General features: G+C 36.5%; 1 protein-coding gene across 1 annotated transcript in view; it reads right to left on the minus strand.

The window, feature by feature from the left end:
• LOC114663422 (cilia- and flagella-associated protein 69-like) overlaps positions 1-19,751 on the minus strand; it is a 95,482-nt gene that overhangs the window by 19,444 nt on the left and 56,287 nt on the right. The window contains 4 exon segments of the mRNA XM_028817145.2: positions 653-845; positions 14,949-14,993; positions 14,995-15,031; positions 17,392-17,510. Coding sequence (XP_028672978.2) covers positions 653-845; positions 14,949-14,993; positions 14,995-15,031; positions 17,392-17,510 — 394 coding nt within the window.

Genomic DNA, 19,751 nt, shown 5'->3' on the forward strand with positions numbered 1-19,751 from the left:
AGTAAATTCACTGACACTCAGACCAATCAATCCGTAAGTACACAGGTAGAACATGCAAACTCTATTTACAACCTGGTGATATGAGTCAGAAATGACAATTCTGCGTTACCCTTCTGCCTATGCTAAAATATCTGTACTGAACTTTAACCTGATTAAACTTGGGTGAATCTGTGTTCTTAAAGTGATCCTAGTCTCTGTGTGTGTTCTCCCAGAGATGAACTGGCGGCATGTCTAGGATTGCTCCTGGTTTTCGTCTGATGGTTGCTGGGATAGCCTCCAGCTGCCCCATGATCCTGCTCTCTATAACCAGGTTAGAAAAATGGATGAATAGATGGCTATAACATCTACTCAGTTCTTCTCACATGATTGCATGCTACAAGTGTGCTCAATACTGTAGTGCCCCTGGTACCAGACCTGAGAGGGACATGCTTCTTAGGTGGCAGAGACCTTTCTGAAGGTATGTGACTACCTGGAGTAGGCAACATATAAGCCACTCCAAAAGCAGCAGCAAAAGGGGTGGGTGGGATCACATAGACACAGCACTTAGAGAGCACTTCAGACGCATCTCCTGGAGCTCTGCCCTGATTCTCTCAGCCTTTGGCTTTTGTATAAGCCAAAAAAAGACTTGCAAATATAGTTGAAAGAACCTTACCAACAATTCGTCCATGCTCATCTCGTAGAACTGCCATTTCTTTTTCTTCATCTCTCCATAAGGAAACCAGAAGAGCAGCTGCGGTCAAATCCTTTTTTCCTTTCCATGTATTGATGTGTTTAATAGTTTTGGGATTATCACAAAGCTCAAGCAAAGTAGCAAGAAGTACAATGTGCATGTTCTTTGGTCCTGACTTTATTTGGAGAGTGCAGATATATTTGTAATGAAGGAAAAGTAAAAGAAATAAAACAGAAAAAAGAGTTGTTAATTAGTAACAGATTCCACAACCATAAAAAGCAAAAGCTATACCTTTACTTTCTCTGTATATGGGTAAGTTCTAGAGGACATGATATATATAATATATTTAGAAAGTTTAATTACACACTGCACTTATCCAAAAGGAAGTTGGCATCAGAAAAAGCATCCAGCCATAAAAAAGTTTCCTATGATACCCCTAAAATGGATGGATCTGCTTGAAACTTTAGTGAACCACAACAAATACTGAATGTTAGTTATCTATGGATACTTTGCATTGCTGAACTAACCAGGGGTAAGTTTGCTGAAAGCACTTACCTGCTAAGAAGATCATAAACTCCATCTAAAGAATAATCCTTAATTTATAAGTGTTTCGCAAAACCCAATATAGTACTTTCAGTCCTTTTTAATCTGTCTGCCCACCGACCCACTTGTTAATTGACAAGTGCTTCTTAAACTAGCTAAATCTTAAACCAAACTAGGTGACTGGCAGTGGGTGCCAGATAGCCCACTTTACAGTCACACCATGACAAATAATAATAATAATAATAATAATAAAAATTATGTATATAACCTCTTTCCCAGGCAAAAAACTCTTTACAAATATTTAAAATGATACCTGGCTAATAAAAGCACAGAAAAAGGTCAGTGGATACAGAAAAAATATGTCAAACACTAAATTAAAGAGACACACATTAAATCTTAATTAAAATATGAAACGATAAACCAATTCTATTAAAATTTAGTATACTTTCGATATATATTTTGGACTAGTTGATATAATTTTCATCATAAAATGCTGCACTGTAGTTGTTGAATTATATGATATAAATGCTGTAACAAACAGGATCCTCATCTTCCTAAACTATATGGCAGCTAATATAAGGATAGAAAAATATCACCCCCCCCGAAGTGTCTCGCCATGTATCTCTCTTTCTATATAATCAACTTTAAAAAGTCAAAAATATATATTATAGACAGTTACAAGACAATTTTTGCAAAACCAGAAAAAATATATAATAATAAAAATATAAAAATAAGGACACATGGATGAAAACAGCAATGACCTTTACTCTCCCCAACACACAACAACCCCTATATGTGTGAATAAAAGTATATACAGTGTAATACAGAACCCAGCGCCTCAGCAAAGTTCACAAAAGATTCCGGAATTCGAGCAGTTTATTTATACAGGATGGATGAATTGTAGGAGCTGGCCAATGAAAGAATCTTAATTTTTAAATGTAAAATGTTGCCATAGTCAGTACTGCGCCATAATTAAAAAAGAACTTCAATGAGCTCACCTGGGTCTGCTTGACTTAACTAAGGGCAATGCAGGATTCAGGAGGTTACTGTCCCTGGAGATGAATGCTGACCTTCACCTATCTAGACTGATCTTCAGATCGGTAGTTCCTTTTACATGGCCAATATAGTCGCTGAACCATTTGGATAGTTTGACAATTGTTTTTCCTCCAATTGCTGTACTTCCTCTACCTTTTGAAAACTTATGTGATTTATGCAAATTGGCTTAGAAACTGGATGTCCCGCTTTCAGGGGTGCTGCTGTCAATCACCAGTCTATTCCAAAACAGCATGTATGGGTTATCTCTTTTGCCCATACAAGCAGACCAGACAAACAACCCACTTATATTTATTTAAATAATTTCCACTGTTAATAATTACAACTTGATGACATTTCAATGTATTTTAAAAGTTTGAACAAATCTGCATTCTAAGGTAGCAACTAGCTTTACTTTGACCGAGAGGTTTACCATACTGCAACTGTTCATGGGGAAAAGTTGGACGGTAGAAAAGAGATAGACATAAATGTTGGTACTAGGTGGTATGGGTTGGTATGTTTGGAGAGACACAGTATGGTTGCAATAAAGACACCCTATGAATAGAATATCCATTCACTTCTGTACCTGTGTCATCAACCACCAATTAATAAATCTAGACCTTACAAGTTAACTAAGTTAAATTATTGGGCATAACCTCATATGGATTGGTATTGCAAGACTTCTAGAAGTTTAGTCATACCTGCCGTATAGGTTCTCTGCATTTAGCATACAGAAGATTTGCAGTTGCCATTTACTTTTTATAGATATTGAGGCAAAGTGACCTGGGAATATACATGATGCCTTCATCTGGCCCAATTCAGCAGTGTGTTAGAAGGCAAGAAACAGTGAGTTTTGTAGTGGATGGCTACTGAGTGATAGTGGATATTATTTTCATCCATGCATATTAACACCTGTAAATAATTCACAAAGAGCTGGCATACAACAGCACATCACTAAACTTGCAGGGTGGTGAAAAGCATAACAAGCCCACTTGGCATGAGGTTTTCACCTCGGCTGTGCTGCACTGTAATTATGAGTATAATGTGTGGCAGGAGGCTATGGGCCAGACCCAGCCAGGACACCTGGAAGGATCGGGAGGCAGACTATACTTCCCCTGGGACACAAGGGGGGAACTGCCCTGGATAGTGTGTGGACCACGGGGACGGAGCGCGGAGGCTCAAGTCCATTGGGACCCATGCCCACCGCCAGGGGGCGCCCCGACCCTCATAGAGCCCGGGATATCTGCACTTCCGCCACACCTGGGAGGGTTGATGGAGGACCTTCCACGGAGTGCTTCCAGGTGCTCATGCGGCACTTCTGCCACACCAAGAAGTGCCACCGGAAGAACGTCAGTGAGCACCTGGAGCACGTCCGGGGGACTATAAAGGGAGCTGCCTTCCTAAAGTCGGGGAGCTAGAGTCGGGAGCTGGAGGTGGACGAAGCTCCAGCGACAGGAGGAAGAGAGGCGGTCCACAGACATTGAAGGCCTGTAGAAGGGTGTTGTGGTGCTGGAAGCACCATGTGTGTGCGGGACTTGGGTCTTGGGACCTTTGTTTATTAAAAGTGTGTGTTTTAAAACTGCCGGTTTCTGTTTGGTTTGTGTCCAGGCTGGTTATCTCACAAATGCTGCACACCATTGCTGTGAGAGCAGGCAGCCCAGTGAGGATGAAAAAGAAGAGACAGAGGCTGGAATTGTCAAAAAATCTTGATTTTAGATAGGAGGGTGTATACCAGGCTGGTGTGGAGGTTTGGCAAGCTATCACTTATTACTGTTTTTACATTATTGTTCATCACTTTCAAATTAAAACAATCTGTTTTCATTTAATTGTACTTTACTTATTCCTATGTATTTGAGAAATAAGCACATAGTGCACAGCCTGAAGGAGTGTGCAAAATTTTTAATATATGAACAAATTAATTTACTTAACTTCATTTATGAACTGTGGGAAAAATAACTGATTATATAAATCAAATATCCACAGAAACAATTTACAGATTGCTTCCAGGCTGTCCAGGTGGTGTCTGAAAAGACATTAAAGGCAGGCAGTGATATGCAGTAACTCATTCTCTCAGCTATCTCATCATATTTTCGTTTTTTTTCTTGCTTATGAAAAAGGCCGCTGGTTGTCTTACTAAACAATAACAATCTTGTTGTATTTTTTAAATTTGTATTGATTTTATTGGAAGAAAACAATACATACAGTCAAGTCAAACTTAATAATCCAGAATTCAACCCCCTTCCAGAGAGAAAGATAGGAGAGCCAACAGCAAGAGCAAATCTTTTAAAACAACAAAGAAAACAGAATGTCCTTTCCCCCAATATAAACGCTTATTCTAAGATTTGACTAAATAGATCCTGCCATGTTTTAAAAAAGCTTTGAACAGATCCTCTAAGTGAGAATTTATTTCTTTCCAGTTTCAAATTGTATAGAACATCAGTTACCCCCTGACTTGTAACAGGTGGGCTGGGATTTTTCCAGTTGAGCAAGATAAGTCTCTGTGCTAGTAGTGTGGTATAAGTAATTACAATCAATTTGTTCTTCTCCACTTTAAACCCATCCAGGAGTACACCAAACACAGCTGTTAATGGATTAGGAGAGATTATAACACTAAGGCTGTCTGATAGGCAGTCAAAGACTTTTGTCTTGAATTATGTTAATTTGATGCACACCCGGAACATGTCACCCAGTGAGGCTAGAGCTAGACTGCAATGTTTAGACAATGCAATGTTGAATCTTGCCCTGGATACATTTTGGACATTTTTAAACAAGATAAATGTGCTTGATAAAAGATTTTAAGATGGATGATTGAATGCTTTGTACATATTGAGCTGGAGTATATTCTATGCAAGGCTGCTTCCACTCCTTTTCAGAGATGTTAAGTGAAAGATCCATCCCCCCACCAGACCCTGGTATCTTTGAAAGAAAAATACTTTTAACATATTTTTATATATTGATGAGATGCTGTCTGATACTTCAAGTATTGCCTCTCAAATAGAAATGGGTGGGAGGTGATGAAAATTGGCCATATTCCTTTTAGAAACGTTTCTGCTTTGAAAGTAGTAGAAATATTTGTGCTGATGGGAAGTTAAATTTGAAGCATAATTGTCCATAAGATGTAAAGATGTTATCTATATACAAATCTCTAAGAGTTTTAATCCCAGATGTTTTCTAGACAATAAATACTGTGTAGGTTTGAGAGGACAGAAAAGGTAATTATCATGTGATGGTGAAACAGATAACAGCTTCTCTGTCTTAAAGTGCTTCCTGCATTGGTTCCATATTCTGAATGATTGATGGAAATTGGATTATCAGTATATTGATGATTTATTTGTATTTATTTAAATGCAAAAATTAAGACATATAAAAAGTACCGCAAGATTTTATTTCTATTGCAGACCAGGCTTGTGTATATTCATCAATTTGTATCAATGTCCAGGTCTTTACAGGTTGTATAATAAAACTGAAAGTTAGGTAGTGCCATGCCCACTTCAGTTTTAGGCCATTGTAGTATCAGCCTGTGCATGTGTGGATGTCATGAACTCCAAATAAATTAGGTTATAATTGAATCTAATTTCTTAAAGAGCGATTTGTTAATGTATATGGGAATGCTCTGAATTAGAAATAGAAGTTTGGGAAAGATGGTCATCTTGACAGTATTTATTCTCCCTGCTAATGTGCAATGGAGGGTAGACCATCTGTTCACATTTTGTTTAATTTTTTCCAAAATCTCTATATTTACTTGTAATATTTACCCCTAGGCATTTGAACTGATTTGCTAAAATAAATGGGACGGTGTCCAGTCTAATATTGTGTGCTACAAAGTTCAGTAGAAAAAGAACAATTTTATTCAAATTAATTTTGAGTCCAGATATCTTTTGAAATTCTGCTACTGAATTGAGGACTGCTGCTATGGAAATTTGTAGGTCTGATATTTACAGTACCATATCATCTGTGTATAGTGATAGTTTCGGCTCAAGTCCTTCCCTGGTTTCCTTTATGTCTGATACATTTCGAAAGTGACTGGCCAAAGGCTCAGTGGTGATTGCAAAGAGCAATGGTGATAGGGAGCATCCTTGTTGAGTACTACGTTCTAGTTTGAAGTAGTTTGACATAATGTTGTTAATACAAACAGAGGCTTCTGGACTGGTATACAGTAGTGTGATCCATGCTATATTTGGGCCAAACCCAAATTTGTACAATGTGGTGAATCAGTAGTCCCATTTAACCATGTCAAATGCTTTTTTTGCATCTAAAGACAATAAGAGTGTGTTACATTAAATAAACATTGATGATTAGAATCCAAATGTTCATGCTCTTCCCGATCTGACACTGCTAGTATTATTTGTTCAAAAATGACCCCATATATCAAGCTTATGTCACATTTGGGTAATGATAATAGCACTGATAAATAATTAGATTTTTTTTTGTGTTGACTGATACTGCTACATAAACTTCAGAAATTCATTTAGTTTTGTAAATAGGCCAGGAACCTTTACATGCATCACAGGTAAATTATGGAAGCAATTGTTACGGAAAAGCTCAAGTAGCACATGTCTACTTGTAGAACAGGTATTTTAGAAAATAGCATAGGTTCAGAGGGGGATGGTCTTGTTTTACTAATGTGCTGGAATTCAATAAGATGCAGCAAAGGCAGTCATGGATATGATATTCTTTAACTTGATTTTCAGAAGGTTTCTGATAAGGTAGCACATGAAAGATTAGTGATTGAACTAAAAGAAGTGGGGAATCAAGGCATGATGTACAGTATAAGTGTTTTCAAAATTGTCTCAAACACATCAAGCAAAGGGTAACCGTGAGGGAAACTTTTTCAGAATAAGGCGATGTAGTGTCCCACAGGAATCCGTCCTGGGGATGCTGCTCTTTTTGATATACATAAATGATCTAGACAAGAATATGATCAATAAGCTGATTAGACTTGCAGAGAATACAAAACTATGTACGCAGAAGGGCAGAGAGAATCAGATAAATTGTTATAGAGGGACTTGGATAGAATACAAGATTGAAAAGATATGTGGCAGATTAACTTTCATGTAACTAAATGGAAGTCTGAAACTTGAAAGTACACCTTGAGAGAAGGATCTAAGAGTTGCAGCTGACTCAATGCTATCTACATCAAGATAGTGTACAGAAGCAATCAAGAAGGATAATAGTATATTAGTTTATATATCATGATGTGTGGAGTACAAGTCAAGGGAAGTTAAGCTTTAATTATATGATGCACCAATTAGGACATATCTGGAGTACTGTGTACAGCTTTCAACTCTATTACATAAAAGATGCTGCAGAGCTAAAGAAAGTCCAGAGGAGAGTGACTAGGCTGAGAGATTAGACCTAGGAGGAGAGATTGGAGGAGCTGAACTGTTTCAATTTTACTAAATAGAGGTTAAGAGGTGAAACAATTGAAGTGTTTAAAATGTGAAATGGTTATATACTAGTTGAAAGATAAGTATGGTATTTTTCAAGTTGAAATTATTTCTTCACAATCATGGTACTTTATTAATTTGCCACATGAAACTGCATTCTACAGTAAAGCATATTTTATAAATTAAAAAAAAAAAAAAACATAACAAGTCTGCTCTTACATTTTATAATAGAGTTAATGAGTACCGGAGTCCCAATGTGGGGAAAAAAGCCTTAAAACATATTGAATACATTAAGTTTGAAGTAGCAAAGGTTTTGATTTAAGAAACCTGGCTTCCATGTTTCTGAGGCATGCTTGTAACAACAAAAATAAACTAAGCTAAGGATATGTTTCTTGATTTTAGGGGTTATGGGTGAAGTTATGACTATGCCAATGTCCCACCAAGCTGAATTTTGCTTATTATTGTGTTTCTGCAATTCTGTTTCATCAGTTGTTATACTCTGGCATAGCTTGCAACAACAGACAGATGTGCACTTAAATCATATGATTATTTATTCCTAACAGAGTGAGATTCGTGTCAAGTTTCATTTAACTCTATACACTTAACAATAAATTTGAACTGATTTGACTATACTGCATTAGATTTTTAAAGTAGCCAATCCATCTGCATGTCACACTTTCTGTGGCATGTCATGCACATGCACAGTAAAAAGAAATACTTTGAAAATGAAAAAGGCAAAGTGCGCGACAGAGACGAAGTGAGTGAGTAAGCTTACTGACAAACATGGATACCAGTCAATCCATAAATATCTGGATAATGCATGCAAACTCTATACAGAACCTTGTGCTGTGAGGCAGGAATGACAGCTCTGCACTACCACTTTGCCTATGCTAAAACATTTGAACTAAACTTCAATCTGATTAAAACTAAATGTATGCCTACAACATCTATTCAGGTCATCACTTGATTGTAATGTTGTTCTCACTAGACGATGCTGCAGCAGGCAATAGCTTTGTGAAATAACGATATGAGCTTCTGTATTGGAAAAGAATGTGAGCAATTGTAAGTATGACATTTTACTTATTATTATCTAGTTGTTTACAGAACAGAGACAACAATTCACATCTGGGCATTTAATAATGTCAATAATGGTTCTTGATGATGACTTTCCAAAGTGAATGTATGTTCCTGGCTCTGAAGAACTGCTGTACAGGAAAAAAACAGCAAACTGAAGCACACAGGTGGTCTCCTTTTAAAAAGGTTGGATCTTTAAAACATGTTTTTATTCCTTTTTAAAATGATATAGTGCCACTCACATGTGCTTGGGAGGCAGTCAAACAGTTCAAATCGGGGTATTGAGACGCATGACCAGGGATTGCCGTTGAACATTAATGCCTCTTCTCCTCTTTCTTCAGACCTCCCAAAGAAAAGGCCAGCTAAACATGTCACTTCCTCCCATTCCTGACCTGAGTTCCAGCCATTCTTGATGACATCACTACCAGCACCCACAGATGACCTCATGCCAGTTCCTGTTCCTGAAAACATGTTCTTCCTACCTCCCTCCTACAAAAGCCTCCCATTTTCCCTTTCAGTCAGTCCCAGTTTGGAACTCCAACAGTCTCGATGGACTACTTGCTTTCACTACAATATACGGGGTGGATCCCCAACTCTTTGTCAATTGTCCTGTTTTTTTACAATTTATACACTGTTTTTCAATATGTGTACAATCTCAGATGATGGATCAATACTCAATAACATTTTTGCTTGAGAAATTGAATTATTAGGTAAGTTTTAATGGTTTCTTTTTGCACATTGGGAATACAGTATCCATTAGCTAAATTATAAAATGCAAGAGCAGGCTTGTTGTTTATCTATACTAATAAAAGGCAAAGCCCTCACTGACTAACTGACTGACTGACTGACTGACTGACTGACTGACTCACTCATCACTATTTCTCCAACTTCCCGTGTAGGTAGAAGTCTGAAATTTGGCAGGCTCATTCCTTACAGCTTACTTACAAAAGTTAAGCAGGTTTTATTTCGAAATTCTACGCGTAATGGTCATAACTGGAACCTGTTTGACTGACTTACTCATCACTAATTCTCCAACTTCCCGTGTAGGTGGAAGGCTGAAATTTGGCAGGCTCATTCCTTACAGTTTACTTACAAAAGTTAGGCAGGTTTCATTTCGAAATTCTACGCGTAATGGTCATAACTGGAACATATTTTTTGTCCATATACTGTAATGGAGGAGGCGGAGTCACGTATCGCGTCATCACGCCTCCTACGTAATCACGTGAACTAAAAACAAGGAAGAGATTTACAGCACGAGTCAAACGCGGGAACGAAGGTAAATGACGTTAATTTTTGACTGTCTTTTAATACTGTGTAAGCATACATATTAATACGTGCAATTAAACGTGTGCATTTACGGGGTGATTTCTCAGGCTTAAAAGCTCGCCTTTTATCAAACGCGGGAACAAAGGTAACTGACGTTGTTCACTGTCTTTTAATACTGTGTAACCATACATATTAACACATGTGCAATTAAACGTGTGCATTTACGGGGTGATTTCTCAGGCTTAAAAGCTCGCCTTTTATCAAACGCGGGAACAAAGGTTAATGACGTTGTTCACTGTCTTTTAATACTGTGTAAGCATACATATTAACACATGTGCAATTAAACGTGTGCATTTACGGGGTGATTTCTTAGGCTTAAAAGCTCGCCTTTTACTAAAAAGGTAAATGCAAAAACTATTTTCAATCATTCTATGATCTGCTTCTCACAACTGAAGGCACCGTGGCTGATGGTAAATGACGTTAATTTTTGAGTGTCTTTTAATACTGTGTAAGCATACATATTAACACATGCAATTAAACGTGTGCATTTACGGGGTGATTTCTCAGGCTTAAAAGCTCGCCTTTTATCAAACGTGGGAACAAAGGTAAATCACGTTCTTCACTGTCTTTTAATACTGTGTAACCATACATATTAACACATGTGCAATTAAACGTGTGCATTTACGGGGTGATTTCTCAGGCTTAAAAGCTCGCCTTTTACTAAAAAGGTAAATGCAAAACTATTTTCAATCATTCTATGATCTGCTTCTCACAACTGAAGGCACCGTGGCTGATGTTACGTCACTTGCTGTCCAACCATAAGCTTTACCTGGTAGGTAACCGGACACTCACTTCACTCCCTTTCGGGAATCGAACCTCTGAGGTTTTCTTTTGTTCTTAATTAAAATTTAAAAGCAATACTTCACCGCTGCTATATGTCTATATATAAATATGTAAGCTTATAAGTACTGCCTTACTTCTCTTTAAGAAAGGAAGATGTAATGATACTTGATTTAAACGATTCCATGTCTTCCTGGGTTTGCGTAGCTTATTGTCAATATCTTTACACCTGTTTTTAACACTTATTTACTGAAACGGGCTTTCACGAAAAAAAGTTAGGGCTTTGCTACAGGATACACCCTCCACAAGTTAAGCAAGTAAAAATAAAATATATATTTCTGTTTTATTTAAACCTTTTAAGTTCGTATGCATAGCCCCATTTGGCTGTTTAATTTTTTTTTTTCTTTCTTCAGTAATATTTAATCTCCTTAAAGAAAAAGAACATATCCATTTTACTTTTTTTGTATCTCTTTAGTAATATTTTACTGTAAAAGGATAACCAGTATTTAAACCTTTTATGTTACTTTATACATTTATTTTACACAATGTTGAAAAATTAATAAGAAAGCTACATATTTTGGCAGCTGCTGCTTTCATTTTCAATGAAATGAAAAAAGCTCTCCAAGAGAAAACGTCAATGAAGAAGAAACAGTTCGCACTATCTAAAAATCAGAAACCCTCATTTATAAAAGTTTGCTGCAGATGACTTAACTGAAAATAAATGAATAGTTCCTATGTGTATAATACATATTTATCTATTTTACTTATGCCTTTATTCCACCAACTTACATCTGAGGTACAATTTGTTACATTACTTTTGTTTTTTGCAGCACAGGCAGGTGAAGTGACTTCCTCAGGGTCACACAGTGGTGTCAGTACACGATTTGAACTGACAAGCTCCGGGTTTGCTGAAATATTACTGAAGAAAGAAAAAAAACGAAAACGGGCAAATGGGGCTATGCATACAAATGTCCATCCGTCCATTATCCAACCTGCTATATCCTAAATACAGGAGCCAATAAGTAGATATGTATATATACAGTATATATATATATATATATATATATATATATATACAGTGGTGTGAAAAACTATTTGCCCCCTTCCTGATTTCTTATTCTTTTGCATGTTTGTCACACAAAATGTTTCTGATCATCAAACACATTTAACCATTAGTCAAATATAACACAAGTAAACACAAAATGCAGTTTTTAAATGATGGTGTTTATTATTTAGGGAGAAAAAAAATCCAAACCTACATGGCCCTGTGTGAAAAAGTAATTGCCCCCTTGTTAAAAAATAACCTAACTGTGGTGTATCACACCTGAGTTCAATTTCCATAGCCACCCCCAGGCCTGATTACTGCCACACCTGTTTCAATCAAGAAATCACTTAAATAGGAGCTGCCTGACACAGAGAAGTAGACCAAAAGCACCTCAAAAGCTAGACATCATGCCAAGATCCAAAGAAATTCAGGAACAAATGAGAACAGAAGTAATTGAGATCTGTCAGTCTGGTATAGGTTATAAAGCCATTTCTAAAGCTTTGGGACTCCAGCGAACCACAGTGAGAGTCATTATCCACAAATGGCAAAAACATGGAACAGTGGTGAACCTTCCCAGGAGTGGCCGGCCGACCAAAATTACCTCAAGAGCGCAGAGACGACTCATCCGAGAGGTCACAAAAGACCCCAGGACAACGTCTAAAGAACTGCAGGCCTCACTTGCCTCAATTAAGGTCAGTGTTCACGACTCCACCATAAGAAAGAGACTGGGCAAAAATGGCCTGCATGGCAGATTTCCAAGATGCAAACCACTGTTAAGCAAAAAGAACATTAGGGCTCGTCTCAATTTTGCTAAGAAACATCTCAATGATTGCCAAGACTTTTGGGAAAATACCTTGTGGACTGATGAGTCAAAAAGTTCAACTTTTTGGAAGGCAAATGTCCCGTTACATCTGGCGTAAAAGGAACACAGCATTTCAGAAAAAGAACATCATACCAACAGTAAAATATGGTGGTGGTAGTGTGATGGTCTGGGGTTGTTTTGCTGCTTCAGGACCTGGAAGGCTTGCTGTAATAGATGGAACCATGAATTCTACTGTCTACCAAAAAATCCTGAAGGAGAATGTCCGGCCATCTGTTCGTCAACTCAAGCTGAAGCGATCTTGGGTGCTGCAACAGGACAATGACCCAAAACACACCAGCAAATCCACCTCTGAATGGCTGAAGAAAAACAAAATGAAGACTTTGGAGTGGCCTAGTCAAAGTCCTGACCTGAATCCAATTGAGATGCTATGGCATGACCTTAAAAAGGCGGTTCATGCTAGAAAACCCTCAAATAAAGCTGAATTACAACAATTTTGCAAAGATGAGTGGGCCAAAATTCCTCCAGAGCGCTGTAAAAGACTCATTGCAAGTTATCGCAAACGCTTGATTGCAGTTATTGCTGCTAAGGTTGGCCCAACCAGTTATTAGGTTCAGGGGGCAATTACTTTTTCACACAGGGCCATGTAGGGTTTGGATTTTTTTTTCTCCCTAAATAATAAAAACCACCATTTACAAACTGCATTTTGTGTTTACTTGTGTTATATTTGACTAATGGTTAAATGTGTTTGATGATCAGAAACATTTTGTGTGACAAACATGCAAAAGAATAAGAAATCAGGAAGGGGGCAAATAGTTTTTCACACCACTGTTATATATATATATATATATATATATATATATATATATGTGAATGTATGTATGTATATATGTATGTCTATATATATATATGTAAATTATATGTATATATATATGTTTATGTGGATGTGTATATGTGTATATACGTATGTATATGTAGATATGTGTATATGTAGATATGTATATATATATATGTATATGTATATATATGTTTATGTGTGTGTGTGTGTGTATATTATATATATAAAAGACAGCAACACTCATAACAATGACAACACAATTACATTGACAATCATGTTACGTTATTTTTAAAATGTTTCCTTTTTTTTTTTTCATAACCTCTTTAACACACTACTTCTCCGCTGCGAAGCGCGGGTATTTTGCTAGTTAAAATGTATAAAATATGATTTACCTTAGAATGCAATTTCATGTGGCAAAGAAATATATATCATGCCTGTGAAGAAATAACTTTGGCTTGAAAAATACTGAAGTTATCCATTAAGGGCACATTTCACACAATTGTTAGAAAATGTTTCTTCACATAAAGAACCATGGACACATGCAATTAAGTATCAAGTAGTGTTGGAGAGTTAGACTTTAGGACCCTTCATTCACATTTTGATTGATGTTATTTTAGCCAGTCTAGGTGAATAGAATGGATACGCTTGCTGTGATAAATGGCCTGTTCTCATTACAACTGTTCTAATATTCTAAAAAACACTGCTTGCATTTTCAAACCTAATTAAATTTCAAAAGTACGCTAAATATTTTTTCTTTGTTGGAAAATTTCACTGACTTAAATTTAAAAAGTAAGACCTTTATTTAATAATAATTGCTTAGACATAACAAAGACTTTTTACTTTTATCAATATGAGGACAGTGTCCTGTTGTTTAAAGCACTTCTGCCTCATAGTTTCAAAGTCCTGTGTTTGAATCTTGATACTTTTTCTGTGTCTGCACAGATTTTCTCTCCAGACACTCCAGTTTTATACCCAAATACTATACATGTGTGAGTCAGGTTAATATTTTATTCTGAATTGGTCCATTCTGAGTTAGATTAAGTGGGTTTGGGAGTATTAATTAAACAATTTAATTCTTGGTGATTGTAGCTATGCTCCAATATGCTGGGTTCAAATACCATATACAGGTGACTGTCTCTTTTGACTCTGCCATGTCTGCTTGTGTTATTATTTGAGTACTTTGGGCAACAGATACACAACCAAAGAATTGCATGACAGATTAACTGTCAACTCTAATTCAGTTCATTGTAGGTGTCAGCACAAGTGTTTCTTGCAATGGACAATGGAGTACTACTCCATCTAGGGTCCCTGTCTTGTACCTGATAGTGTTAAGATAATCTTGAGCCCATATGAGGCTCAGCTGGATGGAATGAATTTGACAATAAATTTATGTAAGAATGAGTATAAGACTGTTACAGTTCAGCATTACTTACTTCAAGTAAATCCAAAAGCAGGAAAATACCTTCTTTTTCCAAAAAAAACGTCCTCTATGGTGTAACACCCCACAATGCAGGACCTAAAAATCAGAAACCATATTATTTGAGTATTGTCATTACATACTTTACTTAATTATAATAATACCAGTAATGGCGCACTGCACGAATACACTTGACTTGAGCATTCATACTTTTCATACTCTTTCTCTCTACGTTTAGTATTCATTTGCTCAGAGGTTAATGTGCTTGCTGAGCAGCTCTTCTTTTCTCCACCATAGCAGCCCGTTTCTTCTCTTCTTTCATCGGCATCTTTTGGCGTTAAAACTGATTAAGTTAGTGTTTGTGTTGCAATTACTTAGTATGTTTTCTTTAATTTTTCTCTTAAGCTGGCACTTAAATATTCAATCTGCTTCAATAATGATTTAAGATATGAACAGGTAGGGGAAATGATGGTGAAGGTGGTAGGGATGAGAACGGCGCCCGTACGCATGCGCTGCAAGGCCGCCCTGCTTGCCGCTGCCGAGAGTTGATTCTACAATAAAATAAAATAAAAATAAAAATAGGAATAACCATGGAGGTCAATCCTCACCCCGAAAGTTGATAATAGACGTCATGTAGTATATGTGTACCAAATTTCAGGTCAATAGGTCAAACAGTTTGCGAACTACAGGTGATTTAAAATCCTGGACAGACAAACGAACAGCCATGGTAGTGTATTATATATAAAGAAAACCATTGCTATGATTTTTTTATACGTAGTACATTTTTTAACACTTTTGTATTACTATTTCAACACTCTTACATTCTTGGGAATCCCTGTCAGTCTGTCCTTTACGACATAGTCAAGCTGTAAAGCAGTAAATATGGTGATACGTTTAACACATTATAACATATCTTGTAAAATTTGAAAGTTTGATGTTTGATTTCCTCAGGCCAAGTTTACATTTACATTTACTCACTTAGCAGACATGTATATCCAAAGTGACTTACAAAGGAGGTCAACACAACTGAGGACAAGGTTACAAAATTGTGAAAAGTTCTAAACCAAACAGAACACCACAATACTAGTTATTCTTTTCTTAGCTACTAAAACACCTGGAATCAAAACTATTATCAATTGGGAAGATGTTTTATAGAACAACAGTCTCCAGATGTTTATGCTATAACACAGGGTTACCACAAAAATCATCTGAAAATTCAGGCAGACATGTTCATTAGACAACTGCTTGTAGCAAGTTATTAATTTTGCCACCTTGAGCAGACATACATAGGTAGAAAAATATAAAAAACACAGTATCAATACCAGAAACGTATGGTGGTGCTTTCTACCAGGACAAAAGAATGTGGAATAAATGTGCAATCCTCTCTGCGCACCCTTTAATTGTCCCACCTACTGCAGGGACCCTAATTCATATTCTGTACCTCGTGCCACTTACTCAGACTTAAATCTAATATATTGTGCAACTCACATTTCCCCCTTGGTATGAGAAGTATCCTCTCTGATAATGTAATTATATAGTAGACATCATCTATATATGTACATATAAAATATGTACAGGGAAGAACTATGCAATTTAATTTAAGTACATGTGAGGTATTACACATAGGAGGTAATACCATCAGATCTGAATACATAAAAGGCAGTCAGAAACTGGAATGCACACTTTAAGAAGGACCTAGGCATCACTGAGGGCTTGTTACTGTCTATATCCAGGCAATGTACAGAAGCAATCAAGAAGGCTCACAGGATGATAGGTTATACGGCACAACAAGTCAAGGGAGGTTAGGCGTGCACTATACAACTCATTAGTGGAGCCACATCAGGAGTACTATGTACAGCTTTGGTCTCCAGGATGCAAAAAATACATAGCAGTACTAGAAAATATCCAGAGAAGTGAAATTAAATTGATTCCAGAAGTTTAGCTTGTGAGTTAAGAGGAAAGATTAAAATAGTTGAACCTTTCCAATTTGAGCAGACTTATACTAAGAGGTGACATAATTGAAATGTTTTAAATTAACAAAGGAATTAGTATCGTTATTCTGGCTTTTACTTTAAAATGGGTTCTTTGACAAGAACATGCGGAAACAGATTCAAATTGTTAAAAGTAAATTTTGCACAATTGTTAGAAAGTTTTTCTTTACACAAAAAACCATAGACAAATGGAATAAAATGGAAGAGAGTACACCCTTAGGGACCTTCAGATCTCAGTATTATAATGAAGAATCAAGGTGAAAAGCATTGGCAAGCTTTGTGAGTCTGAATGGCTTGTTCTTATCAAAATTATTCCACTGTTTTAAGGTTTTCTCCACATAACTCTTGTATCACCACTATCAGTAAATTTTACAATACACAAGTCATAGCCAATTATCTTCAAGCAATTAAAAGATAATAATGTAGAAACAGGTCTTACTCAATGAATGTACTTTAAGTAGGACTTACCAAATGCAATCTAAGGTTGCAAGAATGAGCTTATTGTGACCTAATCCACTGTAGAATGTTGAAGGGTCAATTTTCATTAATTTCTTTAATATTTCCACACCATCACCACCAAACAGCTCCTTAAAAAGACACATTTCTGTTATCACTCACATCTGGAAGACTTCTTAGCTTTGTATATCACCTTGTTTTATCTTGTATATGATTTCTTCCTGGAAACCAGTAAACTTTATTTTTATTTGTTAAAAGGTTCTTCTGGACAAATAACACTAACAAGATGGCTATTTCATTGACAATATTTGAAAAAAACTGGTTACTGCTACCAAAAATACTCATCTTGTAAAAATGTTTAAAATTAAAGAGAAGGAAATTTCATAACTTTTATTTTGCAAGTATTGCTAAACTGTTTTTTTGAATTTAAAGGCAATATGTAATCATCAGGGGCTGTTTCCTGTATTGCACCCAATCCTAATGAGAAAGACTCCAGCCATCTTCAAACCTAAATGGGATTAACTGGCTTTGAAAATAAAAGGATGGACAAACGAATCAAATTAAGGACCAAACTTTTACTTGGACTGGTAATCTAGCATTGTACAGGCACTTGAAATTCTTGAACTAAATTAAAAGCTAATAAAACAATTTATCGTTGTACTCTAAAAACACAAGTACAGTAAAGTATGGCACACTAGAGATGCAACTTTATCATTTCTTACAACAAATAAATAAATAAATAAATAAACAAACCCAACTACATATAAGGGAGAGACATTAAATGAAGAAGAACTGCATATCTCCCCATTGCTTGTGTACTCTTTATTACTTCATATAAAAGAAAGTGGGTGCACTGCTCTGGCATTCAGATTTTCCTAGCCACATGCAAACAAAAGATTGGTTGGTATTTCCAGCAACCCATGTGAACATTCTTGTGGTATTCCATGTTCTCGCCATTCACAGCCTCATTCTTCTACTTACATCAAGTGAAGAGATCATTCTCAGACTTCAAAAAACAGTAATTTGGAATTTAAAATGAAGTCGCCGAATATAAAATATGTCATGAGACAATGTATTTTTTATACAAATAGCGTTCTATGTGGTCAGTATAACAACATAATTCTTTTCTCTAATGTTATTAAGCTTCACAAAATTGCAAATAAGTTTTCCTTTCATTACTTCATCTGACCTCTGTCAGGAATTTCTGTAATTATTTAATAATAAGATTGATCTGATTTATTCAGAGTTTCAAAAAGGTTCTGCTCAGTCAGAAGTTTGTCCATGTTTTACCTTAACTGGAAACTGCTTATCTAATCCCTCATTATTGGACATTCCAGCAGTCCATAAGATTATCATAACTGCTAGGCCCACTGCCTAAATCTTGGATCCCATATATTCTTTTTTTTGTTAAGGTTACTTTGCCTTTTCTTCTCCCTTTTATCATCAGTACTATTAACATATGTTTTTTACCGGACTGGTTCCTTCCAGCCTGTCCTTAACACTAGAATTACCAGAGCCTACGAAAAAACGTGTAGATCCGGCCCACCTTAAATCCCATCGCACCTCTCCGTCAGCGTCTTTTGTCCTGTAAATGTGCCAACAAAGACAAGCAAGCAAGCAGCCTGCTATTCCATCCCCCCACCGGCGCAGAATGTGCACAAAGTTCTCCCAGCTCATGCCTTGATTATCTGGAAGTGAAGTGCTGGATTTTTAGAATGGAAATCATAGATCGTTATTTGGAACACATGCATTTCATGTGTTCCGTTTCTACAATAATCTGTGTAAACATATTGTTAAAACAGAAACGCTTTTCATATTTTAGTAGTAAATGACAAAATGTTGGAATAAACTATATAATGTGTGAAGCCTTAAGTTCAAAGATCAAATAAACACTTTCACAAAAGGTTCAAGTATAAGACAACAGCTTCCGTGGCGTAGCGGTAAGATTTGCTAACTTATAATCAAGAGTCCCCTGTTCGAGCCCGACTGCCTCCTATATCTGCCGTTTTCAGCAGTGAGCTGCTCTTATTGTTAATATTATACAGTACACAAACACATTTGGTTTGCGTCTGTAACAGACGGTGTACATTTATAGTACTTGTAAAAGTAATCTTTTTTTACACTTTTATTCTCTCAGTCAAGATCACGGTACATACTACCGCCCTAGGATCTGATGCTGTTAGTTTTTATTTGAAACTGGGAATAACTGTAGATGTGAGTGGTGTTTTGAGGCAATGGAACTAGACATTCTCTGATCTGGAGGGATAAAAGCTGACACACAAACGCTGGTGAATCTGCCTTATTCGTATATCACCGTCACTTGATTTTTTTTATTCAGTTTTATTGAGTGTTCCTGCTCATGCTGAATTAGC

The sequence above is a fragment of the Erpetoichthys calabaricus genome, chromosome 13, assembly GCF_900747795.2.
Source record: "Erpetoichthys calabaricus chromosome 13, fErpCal1.3, whole genome shotgun sequence".
Classification (NCBI taxonomy): Eukaryota; Metazoa; Chordata; class Cladistia; order Polypteriformes; family Polypteridae; genus Erpetoichthys; species Erpetoichthys calabaricus.